The following is a 24,542-nucleotide window of genomic DNA, read 5'->3' on the forward strand; positions in this document are numbered from 1 at the left end:
GGTATAAAAAAGTTCAAGGTATTTTTCATTCAGCTCACGGGAGTTTTGTTTGTTGGTACTGGTGTAGGATTCCCAGCTAATGTCAGGTAGATTAAAATCCCCTCCAATAATTTGAGGGTATGTTTTTTAAAGTTGTTTTTAAATTTTTCTTTTGAGATAAATTATTAATAGAAATTGCAAGGTTATCATTTTCCTGTTGGAATTTCTGGGCGTTCTATAGCAGGATGAGACAATTACTGGTTTATCAAATGTTTCGACTTTCACTGCTATTATCTGGTGGTTATTTGGCAATTTGATAGGGTCAATGATTAAGGTTTCTTTGGCGATAATGATTACTCCTCCGTAACCATCATTTCGATCACATCGTACTACTTGGAAGCCTGTTTCTGGTACAATTTCAGAGTCACAGAATGTTCTTCCGCCACAGCAAATTGTGAGATCTGTTATCGACACTCAATATTTTTGGCATGTCAATCAATTGCACACGCTGGAAAAAAGTCTCTAGAGAAAAACAACACAAATGGCATCAATATGAAGTACTTTTAAAATGCTTTTAAAAATAAATTTGGTTGTGATTATGAGAAGGTAAAAGTTTGATTGATAAACTTAGTATCAAAACAAATTTGTTGTCAAAGTGGGTTGCCATGGCCTCATTTTTCACCTCAAAATAAGACCTCTTTCTAAGTGCCTTTTTACTTTGACATTTTGAGCTTGAAATTTATATGAAAGGGGTGGGAAAAGTATTGTGGGTAGTATCTTGTAGATATAAGTAGGGTTTAAGTAACGGATCAAAACTTGATGGGGATCGATTTTCCCATTTTTTTTTATGGCTGTCGATTTGAATTCCATTGTTTTCGAGCTGGAAAATTCAGTAAGAATGGAACAAATAGCACAACATTTTGCGGTGAGGATTTGTTGTCAGCAAAATTTTGCAATGTCTGATTATTTCCAATGGGGACAAAAATTGTAGTATTATAATTTCCACTTGGAGACCATATTTGGCCAATTTTTCCAATGAGAAAGGAGTCCCAGTAAGTCTGTGAGAAACGTTGCCTTAAAATTTCTACTTTGTTGTCTTTTTGGAACGAGTCGTTTTACCAATCTGAATTAAACAATTTCATATTATCCATTCTATATTGAAACTGCTCTCCCTTTTGAGGAAAATAAAATTCAAATCTGAGGTTTTTAAAATCCTTTTTTCTTAGAAAACAAAAAAGCAATAAACAAATAAACAAATTGCATTCAATTTTTCACGTGATGACCACCAATCAAGTATCAACTCGTAAGTATAATTTTCATTGTTTTTTAGACCTACCTAGAGGTCCTATAAATCAACCTTTGTCCGTTCGTTCGTCTGCCTAGTACCAGTTTTTCTGGAGATTGGCTCATTAGTTTTTTCTGATTTTTGGCACAATGGTGCAAAATAGTAATGGCCAAAATGTGACGGAGCCCGATTTTTGAAAAAAATTATTCCAGCCAAAAATGCCAGAAATTGCAATTTTTGCAGATTTTTGCTGGACTTTTTTCCTAATATTCCTTTGTTTTTTTCACACAAAAACATTAATAACAATGCCCGTACCGTCAAGCATGATTTAATTCAATAATACTGATCTTTGAAGCTGGAACTTTCTATTTCTTTTTTCCCTACTCCCCCTCCCTCTCCCCACATCAACAATCAATGATGAAATTTAATGCGTTATGCATTTTCGCTGAACGCTATTATTTTCTGAATTATTGTTTTCATTTTTCTCCTTATTGCTATCTAACTTTCGTCATCAGGTAGATCCATTCAGTATCTAGTTAGAGCCAATTCATAAGACATGGAATTAAGGAGAGCTTTTTCACAATGTTTATTGATAAAAGCAACAAAAACTTAAAAATCTGAATTCAGTGCTCCAATATATAATCTTTGTAAGAATATAGGCTTTGCAGACTCTAGAAATCTTAGGAAAGTCGACAAGAATACACACAAAATGGTTAAAATAAAAACATGTTTCCCAGAAGACTTTAAGGCTCAAAAAATTAAGAACATTGAGAAGGCTTCAAAGATTTTGGATGTTCTTATAAAAAACGTGTAGAGTGTCTATATTGGTATGATTTTGAGCATTTGCTATGTATCATTCTTGAAAAAAACAATAGGGTGAGCAGGATTCCATGGAAATTACATCTTTCCCACACTATTTTTTTACAGTCGTTCCTCCTATCAAAGATTTAACACTTGAAGATGACAGCAAAAAAAATCCTTTCAAGGTACCTCTCGATCATGATATCTTCGCTTTACGTGACAAAGAAAAACAGAAGAAAAAACAGGTAAGATTTACAACTTTTTTAAGGGATCCGTTATCAATCTGAAGTCTTGTTTCTTTGAAAAAAACTCAAATAATTACGTAAATCTATTGCGAAAATTTCGGAAAGGACAGCAATCGAGTCTTATCTCAAAGACCCTTGATGTTCCAATCATTTTTGGTCTATTCGATTATTTATCTATTAACCTTTATCGGCCCTTTTTACGCCGGCCCTAATTTAACGCCGGCCCCTTTTACGCCGGCTCTTATTACGCCACAGCCTGATTTTGGGCTAAAATTGGGTAAAAATAACGCCAAAATTTGTTAGAATGGCTATTTATGCTTCAATTTACATTGAAATATCATTTTCAGTAGTAAACTGTTGAAAATTCCATTGAAAATCACTGATTTTTGCGAAGTTTTAGATATAGAGTAAAACAATGGATTATTTTTGTCTTCGAATCATACCTAAAATCCTTTAAATTTAGAAATAATGATAAAAAATGAACGCCACTTTAAAGTAAAACTTGCAAAATTTTGGCCCTTTTTACACCGGCCCTTTTAACACTGGCCCTTATTACGCCAAGAGCCTAAAAATAACGCCAATAAGGGCCGGCGTAAAAAAGTGGCCGATAAAAGGTAATTACATCTAATTATACGCATTTTTAGATTGCTTTAACTTTCTTTTTCTATCCCAATAGGAGCGGCAAGAACAATTGAAATTGAAAGTACACGAAAAGACAACCTACACCTCACGCGTGAACGCTCGTACGAAAGCCATGATCAGGCCAGCGGGCGATACAGATGATGACTTGAGTGGTGAGGATGAAAACAATGATGGTACAATGGTCATACGTGATGATCCTGATTTTGTATTGTCCACTACTAAAGGTATGCTTACACGTTGCAATGCTGTTGACCCTCGTTTATAATTTGACACATGAAAGGAGGGGAATATAATGTGTTTCAATAATAGAGATTTGAATACCATATTACTTCGAATAAATCCCCCCTCGAATAAACGTCCCCTTCGAATGAACGCCCTCTTTAGGGGAGGGGCGTTTATTAAAAACTTATTGTGACTTTAGTACTTCGATACCAGTGTTGATGATTGGGTTTGAAAAGGAAGATTTTAGTTATTTCTTGTAACCAGAGCAGTTTTCGATGCAATTTTAGTCGTTGAACCAAAGTAATTTTGCACTAAAATCCTAAAGAACTAAAACAAAGGGTATATTTGCTCTAAATATTCGACTTTAGTCTTGAAAGTAATTTTATAAACGCCCCCTTCTTTTAAACACCCCGGGTGTTTATTCGAAGTAATACGGTAATAGAAAGTATTTTTTATAAATAAGATATCAACATATTGATATATTCTTAAAACCGGTTTCCGGTTTCTAAAAAAAAGAAAGCCCAGCTGCGTTGAGACTGCGCGCTGTTCAGATTTTCAACGTGCCCGTTGATTTCTTACGTGACAAGAGGCGGTTGTACGTTTGCGCTCCGGGGCATGCAAAAGTTTTCTCGTTTAAGATTAACCCATTAAAAATGTCATGACTCCGAAACTGTAGCTTTCAAACAGTTTTCGGCGGGCGGGGTAAAAAACAAAACAGGTCGGTATTGATCCACCGGCACAGGGCTGTAACAATCGAAAAATTGTGGCACTAAGGGTTTAACACCAAATTATAGCCCATTTTGTCATCTTAAATAGGTTGACATAGCTACTAAATGCAGCTCCTAATATTACCAAGGAGATATTGCTCATTTCACTTCATTCAAAGTAAAGCCAAGACTATACATTAATAAGATAATAAGATATACACACATGTTTTATATTAGCAATTCAAATTTTACCTCCATCCATGTTCAAGGCCTCTTAGCATTATAATTCTATTTCTGAGTTGCTAAGACTACCTCTAATATTATACCATACCATTTTTACTGTAATAAGATCTAAAAAGTTTTTCCTTTACGAATTAATTTCCTTTATAATTAAAAAATATATTTTGCTGGTTTCAAGGTTCCGGCCGTTCAGCAACCTAATTGCTTATAAAAAAGAAGTGCTATAAAAATGCTTTTATATTCTTCTAATGTAAAGTAGTAAATATACTTTTAAACCTTCTTTTTCTATTGAATCTCTATAAGCCCTTTCGAATGGACATCTAATTGAATAAAGACGGCTAATGGACGGCTAATTGAATAACAAATTACTCAATCAGTACAAACACAAACGGAATGAATTATTTCCTCTCCCGGCAACAGAGCTGGTTTTGTAAAAGACAAATCAATTTTTTTCAAAGCTTTTGTTTTTTTGTCTTGATTTGTTTTTGACAATAGAGGTAGTTGGAAAAACCAAACGGACACGATTTAAAAAAATTTGCACTCGTAAAATACTACACCCTAATTATACATCTGTGTAGCTAGAGTGATGAGGAGACATTTATCGGAGGAGAATTTTTTTAATGTAATGTAATGTAATATGTCAGTTGAAGTTGAATGGATATTCAAATAGTTTGAAATGTTGTGAAGTAAACTTATTTCATATATTACTTGAATGAATCTTCCCAGTCTTTTTGCTTTTAAAGGAATGATCAAGTTGTTGTTTTGAGATATTAGATAGATCAAATTATTGTTTTGAGATATTTGGCTTGCAGAAATCTTCTGTGGTCCAGAGTAAAACCTTCAAGTATTTTTGTCCAGCTTTTTTCACCATTGAGAGAAGAGCATAATAAAAAATTCTGAAAAGAGTCGAACAACGACTAATGAGGTTTTCCCTTAAGATTTTTATAAGGATTCTAAGGCCATAATAAGTATAATATTCCTTTTAAAATCTTATGTGTCAGAATTAAAAGACAGTTTTACATTGTGCTATTGTCTTTTTCTTTTAAGGTCGGTTTCCACGGTGAGATAACGCGTAATAGTGTGTGACAAGAAACTTGAGATAAAACTTTGTTTACTGAAACTACAACTGTTATTTCCTCTCGTAGAGAGAGGGAAAGTTTGAGATAAGGAACTCCCAAATTTCCTCTCTATTAAGATCGGTTTCCACGGTGAGATAACGCGTGATAGTGTGTGACAAGAATAATGAGATAAAATTTTGTTTACTAAAACTACAACTGTTATTTCCTCTCGTAGAGAGAGAGGGAAAATTTGAGATAGCAATCTTTTCAGGTGGCTTCAGCAAAGTAAGACATGAAAACAAACTACACTCTAACCCAGTAAACACATAACGTTGTTTTGTTTTTTGGGCAGACTGAACTTAGATATTGTGATTTTTACAACTCTTAATCCTATTCAACCTAGGCTTTTAGGGACGGTTCAGAACTAGGGGGGGGGGCCTTTTCCTATACCACCCCTTAACTTTTGATCTAGTGGGTCTTTAAAAAAAAAAATTTGACGTCAAATAAACGCTTTTTTGTGGCGTATATTTATGAGCCGTCTGTAAGTGATCTGGAAAAAATGGACGTTTAAACACAGACTTAAGGCGCTATCAAATTGAGTTCTTGGTTTAAACCCTTGGGTTTTAAGGTTTTTAGTTTGTTGATCCAAAAGTTCTCTCGTGATATAATGGTGTTTTTCAGCTGGCTTTCATTTCCTTCGATATTTCTTAGCTGTTCAATGATCGAAAAATTTAACACCTATTGAAATTATGTCCTTCCTTGTTGAAGTGTTTGCACGCTGGGATGGTGTCTTCTTTCGGATGAAGTGCATTGCTTCTGCGGTTGTTTAAACGGACGTTGAAGGGTGTTTCAGTTTTACCGACGTATTGGATCTTGCAGATTTGACATTCTAGTAGGTAGATGACGTATTTGCTTTTACAGTTGACATTGTGGAATATTTTGAATTGGCGTTTTGTTTGTTGTGACACGAACGTGGAGGTTGTGGTTACTTGACGACAGCAAAGGTTTCTGGAATTTGTGAGACATGGGCGACATTTGCCTTCTCTCAGTGTGTGGGATTTTCTAAATACTTTATTGTTTTTTATTTTTGTTTGACCTATATTAGGTCACGAAGGTTTTTGTTTCTTCTATATACGATCTTGGGTTGTTCGTTAAAAGTATCTGCTAGCTCGTCATTTATTTTTATTATGTCCCAGTGTTTATTGATTGCTTCACGTATGTTGGGTAGGTTTTTGTTGTTATAAAGAGTGGTTGTTTGGATTTATTTTTGTATTTTAAGAAGATCAGATCTGTCGATACTTGATGCTTTGGTGTACGCATCTGTGAGATGTTGTTTATGGTATCCTCTTTTAAGAAAAGCGCCATGTCTTTGTTCTTATAAAAAGCTACTGTATTCTAACAAAGGTTTTAGAAAGAAGTTGCCTGAATGTTTCCTAAATATTCAATAAATTACGGTTTAAACGATATTTTTGACATAAGAAATACATTTGTATTGGAAAAGTGTCAATTTTGTTAGTTTAAAATTTTGTTTGCCTTCATTTTTGGACATTTGGTAGACAATAATGAAAAACTTCAAATCTCAAAATTTTGGGTCCCAAAAATCCATAATGGCGGCTTGAGGGCTTGCTGAAGTTTAGGCCTTTTTTCCTAATGTAAAAGTCTGACTTAAAGAGAAAATATTTTAAGTTGCAACAAAGGTTACATGGGTTCTTTTGATTTTCTGAAAGTACTCACGGAAAAGTGTAAAAAAGTCCATGTGACCTTGATGGCACTTTCCATAATGGCGGCCTAGATATGACACAAAACTCACCTTTTGACCAATCTAAGCCTCGATTACTCAGCTTTTGAGCATTTTAGGTATTTTTTTTAGTTAAAAGGTGTTAAACTACTTCTTTAATGGGATAAACTTCGCGGGGATTAAATTTCGTGGTTGGGCCTATCTGCGAAATTCAAAAATTTTGTGCGGACTTAATTTCGCGGTTGGCACTATTGGGTGGCAATATTTTCACGATTTTGTGGCTTTTACTGCCAAATCATGCATGTTGGTTGTTGAGATACACATTATTAGCGCTTCTTTGATGCAAGTAACCATTCAAATAGTATTTATCTGACATATTTTGAGTTTTGTATAGAAATATTTCGCGGAAGAGGCCCTTCCAAATTTCCATTGGGACTAAATTTCGCAGATTTTCGTGGATGACACTCAAATCCGCAAAATCCACGAAATTTAATACCCACGAAAGTTTGTCCCATTAAAGTAACAAAGATCAAATGTTAAAAATTTGAAGTTTTTCACTCAAACTGGATGGGCTCTACAGGCAACTTTAAAATATTTCTCTCAGACTTTTACACTTGGCAAAAAAAAGGCCTAAACTTCAGTAAGCCCTCAAACCACCACTATGGATTTTTGGGACCAGCATATTTTTTTCAGGTGATGGATTTTACTCTATATCTGGTGTTTGTGCGAAAACCACGCGCAAATAAATGGCTTCATTTCCCATCCAATAGTTTCTGACGGGTTCTGACCACTTCGGGGGTTTAAACTCAATGTTTAGTTTAAGCATGCAAAAATCGAGTCCATTACTTTCAACAATGTTAATGGAATATCGTTTTTTAGATTTATTATTACAATAAAAACAAATACAATGGTTTAATTGTCCAATTAAGCTATAAAATGAACCATGGCAACTCCAACCATGGCAACTCCAACCATGGCAACTACAACCATTGCGCAACGTTTAAAGGGGTTGTCAGTCAAAGTCATCGATGTCACCAAATGCACATCAGCTACTTCTATTTATCAAGAAATCTCACAACTACCTGAAAGCCAAAACCGGCTTGGTCATCAAGAAAAACAATGGTTCAACCTTGGTAACAGTCAAACATTCAATGACCCCATCGTAGCAGCCAAATACCTTCTTGAACGTGAATATGGAGACTCGTTCTTTTTCAAACAAAACTGTCATGATCCAGTCTTTATTCCGTCAGAATTCATGTCCAACCAATATTGTAAAAAAGACACAATGGCTGTTTTAAATTTCAAAGAAATTGAACTGAAAATAAAAGATACACTTGTAAACCTGAAAAAGGAGTCTCCAGATTTTTGGTTCACAACAGAACTAGAATTGTTTCTTCAAACGCAACAACTAAATGATGAAATCAACCAGAGAGACTTCGACAAATGGATTATCAAGATGAAAGCTATGTATCTGATGCTAAAAGAAGTTCAACCAGAGGATTTACCAGAAAACTTACCAACAACAATGACAAAAGATTTCATCAAAGATTGTCTGGATTTGTTGAATAAAAATGTACCAACTTCAAACCTGGTAAACATTTTCTCTAGTGCTAAAAACTTTAAGAACATCACAAAAGAAGTTTGTAAATCTCCACCCCAAGATACTAGACTGAGGTGGTTTTTCGACTTACAAATTGCACACCGTGGGGAAAATGTGGAGCGTTCGCTGGTAGACCAGTTGTATTCTTTAAAAGACAATGACATTCTAAAGGATACAATTATTTTATCATCGGTTAATTTCTTGACCGAGTTTTCGAAGAACGATCATCAAGAATTTGATTTTCTAATCTTTTCATGGAAACGAAAATTAATTATTGGCATTGAAGCTAAACGACAACTCAATGACACAAAAGCTTTCGAACAGCTCGATACATATCACTCGATCTTCGAGACAAAACTTGGCGATCAACTTGGACCTGGATGGAGTTTCTTCCCAGTGGTATATACAGAAAAAGTTGACCCTACCTTACCGCTCTCAAATCATTATATCAACACCACCACAGATATTGAAACATGGCTATCCAATGTCGTTAACATATTCCCTGAAAGCTCAACTAGTCAATCTCTCCAACAGTTGGAAAGAGTTCTTCAGATCATAGTGTTCACTATTCATGTTTCCAAAAAAGGTCAGCCGAGACCAATAACTTCTTCATACTGGGTTGATTATGTTTGTAATGTCATTGATTCGTTATCTACTGCTCACAACATAATGTTTTATTCCAAACAGCAAATGCCCTTAATTTGCTCCGACAATTCGAAATACAACAAAGTGTTTTTTAAAGCTGGTTACGGAACCGGTAAAACTTTCTTGCTTGAAGAGAAAGCCATCAAAATGAGCCAAACTGATGGGTACAAAGGCGGCGTGTATTATGTCGTTTGCAATGGAAAGAGTCTTCATTACTTTGAACGGAAACATAAACTCGAAAAATATGGTATTCATGTTGTTAATGATGTGGTAAGTATATTAAAATCACTTGTGTGTTCTTATAGTAGTATAAAATGTGATCGTCAAAATGGCCAATATGCTTTATTCCCTTAAAAACCAATCTTGTATGCGGTTTTCCCGGGGGAGGGGAGGGGGTATTAGGGATGGCAGATGAGGGGTATGTGCGGATGGGTCCTCCAGAGAGACAGATTTTTGCTGAAAAGATGACCCTTAGAGAGACTTTCTTGAGAATTTTTTAAATCCTTTTCTAAATCTAAAAAATTTCCTAGAAATAGTGAATTTTCTTTCCCTTAGAGAGACTAATTTAAAATTTTCTGATCTGGTGACCCTTAGAGTGTTTTTGAAAGGTGAAAAAACTGAGCCTTACCGTCCGCACATACCCAGCACCTATTTTTGCTTAAGTACCTCCTCCCCCGGGATTATTCGCTTCTGCGAAAAAGTTAACGTCATTTGACATTTTTGCACATGCAAAATTATTTAAAAAATTAAAAAATGTGATGGATGTCAAATTTCAAGTAAACTTTTAGCTTTTAACACTTTATTGCAGTCGAAAAACAACAGTTTTTATCGGATTCAAGGAATATTCATCGCTTTGCATAGATTTTTGGACCTACCTTGGAGGTCCTTTAATTTAACCTTTGTTCGTTCGTTCGTCTGTTACCAGTTTTTCTCGGGATTGGCTCATTAGTTTTTCTATTTTTTTTTTGCATAGTGATTCAAAATGACAGTACCTGAAAAGTGACGGTACCAGATTTTCGAAAAAAAAATTTTTGGCAAATTTTAGGGCCAAAAAGTGCCTAAGAATGGTTTTTTTATGACTTTGTTTGAAATTGCTTCATTAGTTTTATCTGATTTTTTTCATAAAGATAAAAGACGTTTTTATTTTGGAAAATTTCTTCTGGCCGTAAGATTCGGATTTTCTGGGGAGATTCCTTTTTATCAGTTTTAGGGAAAATGAGCATTTCTCGCGATTACTTGGTATTTTTTTCTGATTTTTTTGCACAATCATTTAAAGTGGTGATGTTAAGGTACGTCTACTCAGCATGTTGCTTTTTTATATTTTTATTATTTTTATATGTGTCTCTCGTGAGATGTGACGTTAACTTTTTCGCAGAACCGAAAAATCGCATAAATCATGAAAAGTTTCTGTCCACAAAAGTTTGTAAGCCTAAATTAGTTTTTTTTTTATTTTGATAAAAACTGAGCTCAAGCCCTGACTAGCAGTTTGTTGTTGTTTGTCCAGTTAAAATACCTTAAAGGAAGAAATTTTGGCGGGAATTTAATTTGGTGGATTGCCTGAAAAAAAATTTTCAGATGGAATTTAATTTGGCGGTCAACTTGAAAATCTAAATTTGGCGGGAATTTAATTTTGCGAACGAAGGACATTTTTGTCCAAAAAAACGCCATTTAAAAAGGAAATGTCTGTTTTAAAACCTGAAATAGCACACATTTGGGGGGATAAATAGAGCAACTTAAGTTTGGGGGGAATTTGATTTGGTGGATGACGAACAAAAAATTAAATTTGGCGGGAACTTAATTTGGCGGATTTTGACCAAATCCGCCAAATTTTCTTCCCGCCAAAATTTCTTCCTTTAAGGTAATAATTTTACTTTATAGGAAACATTAATCGACAAGAGAAATCCTGAAGATTTCTCTCATGTTAAAGCTGTTTTCTTCGATGAGTGGGATGGGAATTGGATTGCCAATGACTGCTTGAAAATTGTGAAAATCTTCCCCCGAGAAATTGAAAAGCACTTAATCCAGGCTGTCTCGATCGTTTGGATAGCTCCCTGTAGTTCATGTCGATCCAGAAATAAGTCTTTTCCTATCGCAGAGAACGACCTTGGGCAAAGTTTTATCATCGTCGAGCTAGGCTTAAATCTTAGAAATACGAAGGAAATTTCCCAAAAAGCAATGGTTATTGCTGAGAAAAGCCTTTTTCAATACGCAAATGGTATATCAAAGCCACCCCAAAATTTTCCAAGCGGTCCAAGCCCCGTTTACACAGAATCATTTGATGAAGCAGTATTTCGAGTTCGTTTAAAAACCAAGAAAGGTATTCTCTTAGTGTCAGACGACGTAAATTTTAACTTAAAGTCGAACGAAAAAGTTAAGTATTACCACTGCAATCGAAGTGATTTTTCTGATGCAGAAAATCCTATAGATTTTATAAGCGAGGGGAATATCCTTGTCACATCACGAAACTTTTTATCAGGTTTTGAATGGCCGGTTGTCATTTACCAGCTTAATGAAAATGACGATGGAGACATTGAACGCCATGAATGTAACATTATATCGAGATGCACCTCCATGCTTGTTATTGTGGGAACAGATGAAAACTCGAATTTGAAATCGTTTCCATTTACTGAAATATCTTCATTATTAGATATATCGACTACGGATGAACTCCATCTCAGTAACTTTAAAGATTGCTTGAGAAAATACATTATTGATCACATTGGCCGTTTCAACCGACGTGATTGGTTACAAGGTCTTCTACCCATTTTGAAAACAACAATCGAACATATTTCTGGAGCCTTAAACAACACTATAACTTTTTCAATGTTGGAAGATATTTTACTGTTTATGTTAACAGATCTTTCGTCTGAAAATGATAAACTTAACATCTCATTTACAATGGCCATCATTTTCAATGAATTCGATCAAAAAAGCCTCGACCAATACTTCAATATTAGCTATTTAATGATAACTCGCAGTGATTTTGACTTTGGAAAAATGTTTCCACGGGCGAGGGAACATTTTTGGAAACATTTTGAAATTGGAAGCTTACCTGATTCACTTCCATATAACTTCAGTAATCTAAAGTTTACAAAAGCTGAAAAGATCATATTAAAACAATTCAAATTCTACGTTATTAAATACATCGTGGATTACCGGAATCGTTTCAAGCGAGGTGCTTGGCTACAACATCTACTTCCAATTTTGGAAAAGACAATCGAACAAATTTCACAAAGCTCAAACAACAACCTGACTTATTCGATGCTGGAAGACATTTTACGGTTCTTTATATCCAAGCTTTTTTCATGTAAAAATTGGTTGTTCATTCCTTTCGTGATGTGTGACATTTCCATCAATTTCAATTATTTTGTTTTGGAAAAGTATTTTAGTGTCAATTATTTACTGAAAACTTACTCTGAATTTGACGTTGGAAAGTTTTTTCCACAGGCGAATGAAGATTTCTGGAAACATTTTGAAATCGGAAGCCTACCTTATTTCCTTCAACATAACTTCAGTAATCTAAAGTTTACACAATCTGAAAAGATCATATTAAAACAATTCAAATGTTACGTTATTAAATACATCGTGGATTACCGGAACCGTTTCACGCGAGGTGCTTGGCTACAACATCTACTTCCAATTTTGGAAAAAACAATCGAACAAATTTCACAAAGCTCAAACAACAACCTGACTTATTCGATGCTGGAAGACATTTTACGGTTCTTAATATCCAAGCTTTTTTCATGTAAAAATTGGCTGTTCATTCCTTTCGTGATGTGTGACATTTCCATCAATTTCAATTATTTTGTTTTGGAGAAGTATTTTAGTATCGATTATTTACTGAAAACTTACTCTGAATTTGACTTTGGAAAAATGCTTCCACAGGCGAATGAAGATTTCTGGAAACATTTTGAAATTGGAAGCTTACCTGATTCACTTCCACATAACTTCAGTAATCTAAAGTTTACAAAATCTGAAAAGATCGTATTAAAACAATTCAAATTTTACGTTATTAAATACATCGTGAATTACATGGACCGTTTCGAGGAACGTGATTGGCTACAAGACATACTTCCAATTTTGGAAAATACAATCGAACAAATTTCACAAAGGTCAAACAACAACCTGACTTATTCAATGTTGGAAGACATTTTACAGTTTTTTATAAATCAGCTTTTTTTCGATAAAGATTGGCTGTTCATTTCTTTCGTGATGTGTGACATTTCCATCAGTTTCAATACTGATGATTTTGAGAAGTATTTTAGTATCGATTATTTACTGAAAACTTACACTGAATTTGACTTTGGAAAAATGCTTCCACAGGCGAATGAAAATTTCTGGAAACATTTTGAAATCGGAAGCCTACCTGAATTACTTCCACATACCTTCAGTAATCTAAAGTTTACACAATCTGAAAACATAGCATTAAAGAAATTCAAATTTTATATTAGTAAATACATCATGGACATGACCCGTTTAAAAAGACATGATGATTGGCAACAAGATTTAACTCCAATTTTGGAGAAGACAATCGAACAAATTTCACAAAGCTCAAACAAAAACACCCTGACTTATTCAATGCTGGAAGACATTTTACGGTTTTTTATAAATCAGCTTTTTTTCAATCAAGATCGGGTGTTCATTCCTCGCGTGATGCGTGACATTCCCATCGTTTTCAATACTGATGATTGGGAGAAGTATTTTAGTACCGATTATTTGATGGAAACTTATACTTCCTCACCATTTGAAAGAAGATTTTTGGGAAGGTTTCCAAATCAATAACTTGTCTATGTTTCTACCACTTCCTGGGTTCAATGCTTTAAAAAGACAAAAAATCTGAAAATATAGCATTAAAGAAATTCAAACTTTACGTTATTAAATACATCATGGATTACCTGAAGCGTTTCAAGCGACGTGATTGGCTACCAAATTTTTTTCAAATTTTGGAAAAGACAATCGAACAAATTTCACAAGCTTCGAACGAAAGAAGCTCAAGAGATATTCACATTACCTTTTCGATGCTAAAAGACCTTTTGCGGTTCTTTTTATCAATTTTTCCGAAAAAAACTAGGTCAGACTATATGATGCGATTATTGAACGATCGTTTTATTGATTTTACTGATGTTTGGGAATGGTTTGATCGTTGTTTCAATTTAGATTTCCTTCTTTTAGTTTGATGCAAGTAGCAAACAGGGTGATAAACCCGTAATCACCCTGTATTTTATAATCTTCCTGATGTAAAGAGAGATTTTTAATTGGTCGAAAATATATTTTTGACTCCTTTACCTAATCAAATTCATTACGAAAGTCTTTTTCAATATAGTCTACAACGGAGACAATTCAAATTTGATAACGGCTTTGTGCTCGTTGAAAAGATAGCCAATGTGTTGAATATTATTAAAAAGGAAGGATCCAAGAAAATCGAAAAATTAAAATGAAGAGTGTAGAAGAGAAACATCTACTTCTCAAAAACCTGTGCTATGATACAATTTTTATATCAAAATATATTATATCTTTTTGACAAAGAATTTTTACTTTTATTTTTCAAAAAATAAAGCTTAAAACTCTTGTCTAGATGACTATAAAAGAGACTCTTTTTTGCTGCTTTTAATGATTTGTAAAGTCAAACTCTAGGCTATATCTTTCTATTTGCATAAAAACTTTTGTTGGCTTTTTCCTTTTCAATTTCAATAATTTTTATAATATTATAATGTTATATAATATCTTGAGAATTATGTATATTTACTATAAAACTTGCATAGTTTTTATAATTCAGGGGGGTTCGGTACTTTTATGAGTTTTATGAGTACTAAAAAAATAATCTTTGAGAATTTTTGGAGAAGTGGTCATTTAGTACACATGTTCTAAAATCGTTGAGGATATTATAGACTGAATGCAAAATTAATTTTAATTGAACTTTCTCAAGTTTAGGAAATTATCTTAAAATGCGAAAATTTTGAATTATTTTGAAAATACAAAAAAGATTCAAAAAAGATAAAAATTACTATTTCAAGTACCAATTTACTAAAAAAAATTCCAATTCTTTTTGGCAACACCTCTTTTGTATTTTACTTTAGTACCCCATGGTACTAAAAGAATTTTCAACTATTTTGGGTATACCACCACGTCACTCAACGTGTATCGACCCCGCCCCCTGTATGTTTTACAATTTAAAGTTTTTTTTATGTTAGTCATAATATTTTTTAAGTTATATTTGCAAATTTAATTTAATCTAAGTAATACTGCAAACCTTCTGAATTTTATGTGTTGAGCCAGTTAACTGTGATATGAAGGGATGTGATAAATTTTCTGCTGAAACGTACAAAGAAACTAGACTTTTATCAGATTTTAATATTTTTTAAATTTCTGTCAAAGCAAGGCAGATCTACTCTTTGCTAACTTTTTCTCCTATTCTTTTCATTTTTGCCGAATTAATGTCTTGTTAAAAATTAGTCAACTTATACACTACCAACTTCACACTTTTCTTATATATTGGCTTTTTGTCTAATTTTAGACTCGGTGTTCTCATAAAATGTGTTCTTATAAAAAATGGTAAGACTCCTTGTCCTAGTATCAGACTCAATAGAATTACATGGTATCAGATAAATTTAGTCGAGTCGACCATAGCCTATTCTTAATTGGGCCAATTTCAAAACGAATAATCTTATAGAGTATATTCTTGTAAAAAGACGTGTATGTGATATGTTATACATTAAGCAAGTCGAAAGTTATAAGCCACCTCGCATCATCAACAGAAGGTATAATCTTGACATTTCAACGGAACAACTAGGTTGGTTAACTAATATCTACATTTATAGCATATATAACCTCCTATCCATATAGGCCATTTAACAGTCGCAAAGCGTAATGGGTAATCAGGCCCTCTGCGCGCTAATGATGACTTACTATTGGTCCAAAGTTTTGAAAAAGTTTTGAAGATTTTTGCTTCTAGCCAACTGTGAGTCGTTACTACCCTGATTACCCATGATTCATTTCGACTGTGAAAAGGCATATTTAGGTCTTCGTAGACAAATTTGGGTACAGGTAGGACTGATAGAGGGTCGCTAGCAATCGAATATAGCCAAAGGCTTAGAGAGGAACCTTCAACCTTTCCCACATAAGAGAAAGACGTGTGAAAACCACGTTGTGCCACGCAATTTATGTAAGTTAGAAATAACCGGTTCCGATCCCTTTGTGATTTCACTCTATAGCCTTCGGTCACAAATTTTTGAAAAATCGAAATTTGACAGGTTTGATTTTCAGATCATGTTCAAACGTTTCAATTCTGTTCCGCTCCGAAACAAAATGAACCCATTCTATTGGTTAAATTCAAGTTTTACGTCACTTCTAGCCAATAATAATTCGGAGCGAAAAGGAACTGTCACGTGCAAACATGGTCTCAGTCATTTTTACCACCTTTTTAGGGTCCAAGACTTGTCATCCAGGATAAAAATTGTCTCTCCAGGGTTGAAAAATAGTTTAGCATGATCCAATTTAAAAATTGATATTTAAAATAGGTTTCATTTTCAAGTCCCTATCAGCCTAGTCTAGTTAACTAAGCCCGTATTCACAAGGCTATGGCACACGGTATATAGCAATATAGCGCATTCGGTGCTTTAAAGGTTTTTTTATATTTGTGGATTTTTAAGTTTGCCTTGGAATACTAGTTATTCCAGATGATATGGAGTTTTTATAAAATACTTTAATAATTAGTCATTTGAAGTGATAAAAATGACGCGTTCTTTAGAAAAAGTTACAAAATTGTTTTATTACTGGTTAACGATCAACCAAATCAAATAAGAGCTTGTAAAAACTTCATCTCGTCCCAGTTATTCATTTACAACTTACTATCAGACGTATACATAGGGACTGAATCAAACTAGCTTAGATTTCTAGGCTACCGTCAGCCATCAAACTCAACTTGAATTTTATTAATTTTATTCTTAATAATAATGATAATAATACAGAAAATCATTTAATAATCTAACCTAGCTAATAATAAATCCACCCCCATTAAAAAACTTTTCTACAATTTCTTTTCTACAGATCGACATGTTGAGAAAGAACACCTTGATGATTACATTGCCAAGAAAAGAGAAATGTTTTTGGTTCAGGTTGGTTCACTGTCCTGATATAAAATATGTGTCTGATATGACACAGGAACACTTTTGTAAAAATAAAACCTTTAAGTGGGCCCTGTGCTAGTTCGTTTGGGGAATAGGGGGAAGGGGAGTGCTATAGGCAAACCTGGGTTTAGGTCTATATTACATTAATATTTTCATGTTATCTAAAAACTAAAATGGAAAGATTTTTTAGAAATTTCCCCCAAATCAAAGTGCTGTTTTCCTTTTCAACAATAAAATAATCTAAAGTTTAATAGTCACTTATATCTTCTAAGTATACAAGATTTTACAGTTTGTTCCATATGATTTTTTCAATATCTTAAATTTGATAGTATTCCCTTGGTGTCAAACGTGATGAAATGAGAAAATTGGAAGAAGTTGCTCAGGTAATAGAATACATTTTTTAATTCTTTTCATTACATCATCAAGTGATTTTCTTATTTTTGCACCGTTATCGTCAAAATGAAACATGAGCAATCTGATTGGCTAAAAACGCGTACATGAATGCTGTATTTCATATTGTGCCGTACAAATACAAGACCGCGTTCAAAAAAGGGGTCTGGTAAGCGAAAGATCATTTTTTGTACTTACTTTTGCGTCTTAGCCCGAAATTTATCATCGGGAATGTTTTCTTTTTTCCTTTCAATACTCACAATCGCCTAAAAGCTCGGACGAAAAATCTGAACTCGAAAAATATATCCCATATTGTACTCTGTACCGTGCGATAACTATAAAACTTATTTTCACAAAGCCTGATGTACAACAGACAGTAGCTTTTTTGGCGGTACCGGCCAAAACTTAAATTGAACTATAAAACCCATGTCGTATGACTTATTCAGACATAGTAAAAACAAGCAAAAATAAGAGTGGGACTTAAATTGCAGAGATTGTACAAACTGATATTATCCTGTAGCAATTATCGTATTATCCTATAACACCCATATTACCTTATTACAGAGATTATAAACGACTCTCAATGTTAATTACAAATCTTTCACCTTCAGGCAGAAGAACGAAAACTTGAACTTGCAGAAAAATATTTGGAAGAAGATGCTTCAATGTTTGACGAATTCTTAAAAGATAACGATAAGAATGCTGTCGAAGCTATCAAAATGTAATTAATTAATTTTTAATTAGCATGGCATTGGAAAGGGTTTTGTCTTCCAATAATGAGGCCCCTTTAAGTTGGTAGACGTCGGGAGGGAGGAAGTCTTTATTCTTTTTTTTCATTTGCGTTAGATCTGGGAGATTTAATATAAAGGTGAAGCGGCGTACATACTTTACCAGTCACTACTCTCGGGTACCTAATAACCGGGGGGTTTGGAATAAGCGGGGGGGGTTGGAAAAAGTCTCAAAACTTAATAGGCGGGGGGGGGGGGTGGAATAAAAATGTCCTGGGTGGAAAACTTTTAAAAAGGAGGCTAATACAGCAGAATTAGGACAAAAGAGAAAACTTTCAAAAACATTTTCAAAAAATCCTTCGTCCAATGGAGTCTCAGTAATCTAGGACTGTTAGGCAGTTTCTTTTTATTGTTTTCACGGGGTCCACGACCAGCCGTCTCGGCTATCAATGAAGTAAAACAGGGATTCGAACGGCGATCCCCTGGTTTGAGACGCTGACACCTTCAACCACCTGGTCAACGTTCCTTAATATAAATTAGTCAATCTTGAGCAACTCAATCGCTGAGTTGGTGGTGAATGGAGTCGAATCCATAATCCTTGAATTGTAAAGGCTAATATTCTATTGACTAAGCTACATAATACTGACTTATTTCTTTTTTTCGATTACAGAGCAGAGACTGAGACAAAAGCTAAGTTGGAAAAAGTTGCAGAAATCAAGAAGATAAATGCTCAGATGATGGCCATTAAGAGGTAATGTAAAACATTTTTGTGTCTTTGAGTCTAGACAAGAGCGCGAAATAAGAATCATATTAAAAATCTCAGAAAGCCTGGAGCATTGAATTTAAATCACTAGAAGTGATTTTCTTAGATTGGAAGTGGGAGCCACTTTCCTATCCAAACCAAGATTCAATCCATTGTCAGGCTAGTTAGGGAGCACATTTTAAGGTCCTTCCGAGGCTGAAGTCTTCATCACTGGTATTCTTCTAACACAAACTAATATCAATAGCGTAGACAATTGGGGCGCGAAATTTGTATAGGAGAGCAGATTTTTATGACATACACGTTTTTTTTTTTATAAGAACGTCAAAAATTTTCGAAGCCTTCGGATGTTCTTAGTTTTTTGGATTTGAAGCCTAAAAATGTTCTTAAAATGTTCTTATTTTCAGCACTTTTTGAGCATTTTGATGTAATTTCTTAAGAAATTGCATGTTTTTAAGTCTCCAAAGCCTTAGAATGTTCTTAGAATGTTCTTTAAAACTTTTGGGCCTCGAAGCCTTATGTTCTTATATAGTTTGTTCTTATAAAAAAAAAAACGTGTAGTAATTATCTTTTTATGATATGATGATACATTTCTTTCAGTGAAATAGCAAAGAATGAAGACCTGCTTAAAGAATTTGTTTTGTACAAAAAGTTTCTCGATAAGCTGACACCACCGGTAAGACCCAATGATAAAAACTTGCGGTTACTTTTGATAGGAAAATTTGTCCTGTTCATTTTTCAACTCTGAAGTTTTCTACCAACACAGTACAGTGTAGTGACCATGAGTGATCACTTTTATATTGTGAACCTGATAATAAACCTTGTTTTGGGTCAGCTATTAGCTTTTATAGGTTTTTCTTTTAGTTTTTTCAATTTTATTCACTCTTGAGAATATTTGTCCTCTCATTTTTCAGTACATCATCACTGAAAGAAAAAGACGAAAGATGCAAGAAAAAGTAAGTTTTTTTGGTTATAAATGAAGATAATATTGATTTACTGATTGTAGCATTAATTTTTTTTTCAGAAGTATTCAGTATTGATGCCCGATGAGGATGGAATTTTTAAGCGAATTTTTCCCACATTGGACAGTTTCTTGGACGCTTTTTCAAGTGGGTATGTGAAGAATACCTAAACGTGTTCAATATGATTGCCGAGTCTTCCAGGATTCAATTCCACATCCTATCAAAGAGTGCTAGTTTGCGTGAACTTTTGAAGACAGGCCTTTGAAATATTTAATTATAAAAGAAATTCAACTAAGGTGAAAATAAAAAAACGTAGTGTTTCCGGAATGCGGGTGAAGGAAAAAAGCTCTCATGCAGCCGGCCGGAAAATTTTTGTTGTTGCTATTTTTGATAACTTAAGAACATTGAAATAAAGAAAACTTTAATGTACAAACAGTATGAAGTAAGCCCTGAATACTAATGTATCAACTACTAACGAAGTTTGCGGCCTGGTCAGAAAATCTTTTTTTTTTCACCCGGCCGGTTTCCGGAAACACTACATTTTTTTATTTTCGCCTAACTGAGGAAAAACTGCTAATCTATTCTCAATAATATTATCATTATTTAGAGATTGAAGGAAAAAGAATTTGCACCCATTGAAAAAGAGCCTGAAAAGCATCCTCTCAGAAAGAAAGGTGAACTCTTTCAAATCATTTTCCGGGGGGGGGGTACTGAAGCAAATGGAGGGTATGGCATGTGCCGCCCTTAAGGGTACCTTTTTTGGATTTCCAAAGTCCCGCTAAGGGCCGGAAAAATCAGAAAATCAAATTTCAGTCTCAGGGTAGGAGAAATAGGAAAATTTCAACTTTTTGCCCCCAGAAAGATCGAAATTTGGTCAAATTTATCCCGGTAAGGGTCTTAAAATTCACGAAATTGTCCTTTGTTTTCTCCTTTTTAATTCCAGTAAGGGTCCGAGGGTCAAGAGTCGGGCGGCACCCCCCTCCCGCCGTCAGCTCGCAACCCTAGTACCCCCCCCGGAATCATTTTCGTGTGTTCCAGGTACTTATGTTTTTTGTCTGGCTCAAAGTAATATGCAGCGGAAACCAAAAAAAACCTATAACTTTTGATAAAGTTTAAATTCGGAGGTGGTTTAGTGCTCGCTGAAAATTTATTCAGGGGTAAAATATTAAATACTGTAGTAAAAATTGGGAAATCAAGATGAAAAGCGAAGTATAAAGACTTTATTGATATTATATAAACGATGAGTATGGTGATGGATTCGATAATTCTGAACGTTTTACTGCGTTTAATTCGGGGAAAATAAAAAGAATAAGGAAGAAATATGGAGTACTATAATACTGTCCAGGGTTTTGGTAGCATGGGAAGATCTATCCCCATGGTACCAAAACCCTGAAAGCAGACGGGTAATCTATATTAATCTAATTACCAGGAGTAGGTTTGTAAAAAAATGAATATAAACAACAAACAGGGTAAATAAACCACAAACAGGGTAAATAAACCACAAACAGGGTAAATAAGACCATACACAGGATGATAGTTTTGTAAATTTTCTGAGGTCTCTCTTTTAGTCATTTTTCTGAACGCACTTTAAGGGCGGTCTCCACTTGCGCGCGCTTCGATTACACTTTTTCGAGCAATGCTTCCAGGCTATTGGTCAAAAGAAAAATGAAGCAATTCCATTGGCGCGATCTGATGTAACAGTTGAAAAAAGTTGAAATGTGTTCAACTTTTTTTTCGAGCGCGTGCTACATTTTTATTACGTAATCTTTTTTCCAACCAAAAAGGATTTAAGTCAAAAGGTGCGATTGCAGCGCGCCCAAGTGGAGACCGGCCTTTAATGTCCAGAAAATAAGTAACATATTTATTTTTATGATGTTCTAGGCTCGACAACTCCAGCTGACTCAGACAGGCAAAGTCGTGCAAGTTTAAGAAGTAAAGGTAGTCGAGTGGTAAGCAAAGCTCTTTTATACAGTTCTTTGAAGCCCTTTTGTAAATCTTTGGATAGAACTTCATAATTTTCCTCCTGGAGTTTTCCAGACTATACACGAATCTTGAGTTTGATTTAGCCCCCCTCCTTTGTAATATTTTTATCATGTATGGTCTCAATCACTAACCTTAGCTTTGCAACCATTTTTGGCAACTGGTAGTTGTGTTTGTCGACTCGACATCGCTTCTGGCACCCGGCAGTTTTGTTAATCAACACGATTTCAACTCTGGTTACTTCTAACAGGTTTCCCTCTCAGACTTCTCAGCTCTGCTTTGCCGCTGGTCGTGAGTGTTTCCTGCCAAGGGACACTATTCTTGCCCCAAGCAGTTGTCGTCTTCCGAGGGGCAGCCTTGATAACGAAAGATGATTGTCTTAATCATTTTCTAACCAAACTTTTGTATATCACGAACTTTTGCTTCACATTTCAGAAATCGCACACCTCACCAAGGAAAAGGTTTGACTAAATATATTTTAAACAATGTAACATATTTTTCTGTTAGCAATTTGTTGCAGCTTTTTCATTCGAACAACGCTTTTACCCTCCCCGAAAATTGAACACTCGAAGGATAGATTCTTCATTTTTTAGCAACTCATGAAAGTAACTTTTTCTTCAATTGTGAGCATAACGTTTTCATTTTGTAAATTTGATCAAAGATGTATGCTATCCAATGAGAAGAGTTTGATTTTTAACCCATAAAGTGCCATATACTCAAATTTTCAAATATTTTTTGATTCGAATATGCGTACCCCAGCTAAGAAAAGAATGCCAATCGTGTGAGCTCAAAAAACAGGTCGGCATGGGTCGCGGCTCTTCTCATAGTTCGGAAGGGACTACCCCCTACCCTAGAGCTACGCGCCTACCTTAAAGGTTCTTCTCCCTTTAAAAACTTGATGCTCGTCCCCTCAAATTCTAAAAATCCTACCATGATTTTACCGGTGAGTAAGCAACAATAAATAGGGTAAATAAGCAAATAATAAAGAAATCTGAACTTGGTATAATGCATTGTAAATCAATAATCAGAAATCAAACTTCTAATTTGGGAAAACACCACTGACAGCTCAATCCCCCTTTCTACAAAATATTCTCTTACCCAGCCCCCTTTAATGAAATTTTTTGGACATTGCCACCTATGCTTCTGATTCATAAAGAAAAAGATCTCATATGCTAGCAGAACTTCATGGTTAAAAAACTGATAGGACTCAAGGAAATCCATTTCAAAGAGATTAACTTATTTCTGGCCGACACGGTAGTTCGTAATGTTGAATAAACACATTTATGACTGTTAATTATTCATTACAGGGGATCACGAGCAGAGATAGAAAGCGAAACGATATCGATCGCCGAAAGTACCGTCAAATCTGAAGAAGAGGATTCAGATGAGGTATAGCAAATAATCCATGAAATAGGGTTTTTACAGCTGTTTTTTCGGAATCTTCAATGCAATGTTTTACCAACTGTCAATACAGATGAACTCATGTAATTCATGAGTTCAACTGTATCCTTCATCAAGGACCTATAGACCTAGCATAACCGCCGAGAATATTCAAACTTGACGTTACCTTTTCTAACTACTTGATTGTAACGAATAGTTATGACCTATGGTCTTCAAAACCAACGTTTTATTATCACAGATATCTTATTTAAAACACTAGATAGAGCTACCCTATCTTTTTTCAAGCCAAGACAGGTGAAGCAAAATAATCCACTATCTTTGCGTTGAATGTAGAGATGGAAAGAAAAGCTCTATCCCTAGTATTTCATATAAGATATCTGTGTTTATTATGCATGATTAGTGACTGGGAGACAAGAAAATGGACACAAAGTTGAGTCGTTTAACCCTGATGGAATATATTCTGTAGTATTCTATAATGGTTATATACAAGTGTGGCGGAAATCTGAAGGCTTCGCAAACGCGCGCCTACATCAATTTTATCAAGACCGATTTGATGTTAAGATCAGCCGACCTCGATAAAATTGGCGTAGGCGCGCGTTTGAGAGGCTTCCAAATTTAGAAGGCCATGATTTTACTTATGTTGCAATATTTTCTTTCTGCAGGAACCAGAATTGTTTTTCAAGCAATCACACCAGCTGTTGGACATTTTCTCGGAGTTGGAAGAGCAGAATTTATCGTTGATTCAGAATTCACAAGATACTGAAGAAGCCCTTGATGAGATGAAGAAACAAATTGTTCACAACAAAAAGAAAATGTAGGTGTTCTTTAGCCTACTTAACTTAGCCCGTATTCACAAGGCTAGGGCACACGGCTAATGGCAATATAGAGTTTCTGGCGCTTTAAAGATTTTTTATATTTACGGATTTTAAGTTTGCTTTGGAATAATTATTCCAGTCACAACTTACAGTCAGATTTATCCTAGTGACTGAATCAAATTAGCTTAGATGTCTAGGCTAAGTGGTCTTCTTCTTCT

General features: G+C 34.6%; 2 protein-coding genes across 2 annotated transcripts in view; both read left to right on the forward strand.

The window, feature by feature from the left end:
* The first annotated feature begins 1,205 nt into the window (after window positions 1-1,205).
* LOC136800038 (cilia- and flagella-associated protein 100-like) overlaps window positions 1,206-24,542 on the forward strand; it is a 38,258-nt gene continuing 14,921 nt past the window's right edge. The window contains exons 1-14 of the mRNA XM_067056658.1: window positions 1,206-1,282; window positions 2,192-2,310; window positions 2,987-3,176; window positions 17,209-17,276; window positions 17,618-17,671; window positions 18,290-18,399; window positions 19,077-19,157; window positions 19,767-19,842; window positions 20,081-20,122; window positions 20,736-20,802; window positions 22,010-22,077; window positions 22,544-22,569; window positions 23,416-23,497; window positions 24,172-24,323. Of these exons, the coding sequence (XP_066912759.1) occupies window positions 1,258-1,282; window positions 2,192-2,310; window positions 2,987-3,176; window positions 17,209-17,276; window positions 17,618-17,671; window positions 18,290-18,399; window positions 19,077-19,157; window positions 19,767-19,842; window positions 20,081-20,122; window positions 20,736-20,802; window positions 22,010-22,077; window positions 22,544-22,569; window positions 23,416-23,497; window positions 24,172-24,323 (1,160 nt within the window). The 5' untranslated portion in view covers window positions 1,206-1,257. The remainder of the gene's footprint in view (window positions 1,283-2,191; window positions 2,311-2,986; window positions 3,177-17,208; window positions 17,277-17,617; window positions 17,672-18,289; window positions 18,400-19,076; window positions 19,158-19,766; window positions 19,843-20,080; window positions 20,123-20,735; window positions 20,803-22,009; window positions 22,078-22,543; window positions 22,570-23,415; window positions 23,498-24,171; window positions 24,324-24,542) is intronic.
* On the forward strand, window positions 7,787-13,944 carry LOC136800703 (uncharacterized). Its single transcript, XM_067057361.1, has 2 exons — window positions 7,787-9,432; window positions 11,041-13,944. The coding sequence occupies exons 1-2, from the start codon at window positions 7,861-7,863 to the stop codon at window positions 13,942-13,944; spliced, it is 4,476 nt and encodes a 1,491-aa protein (XP_066913462.1). The 5' UTR covers window positions 7,787-7,860.

Source organism: Clytia hemisphaerica, unplaced genomic scaffold (genome assembly GCF_902728285.1).
Source record: "Clytia hemisphaerica strain Z4C2 unplaced genomic scaffold, Clytia hemisphaerica genome assembly, whole genome shotgun sequence".
Classification (NCBI taxonomy): Eukaryota; Metazoa; Cnidaria; class Hydrozoa; order Leptothecata; family Clytiidae; genus Clytia; species Clytia hemisphaerica.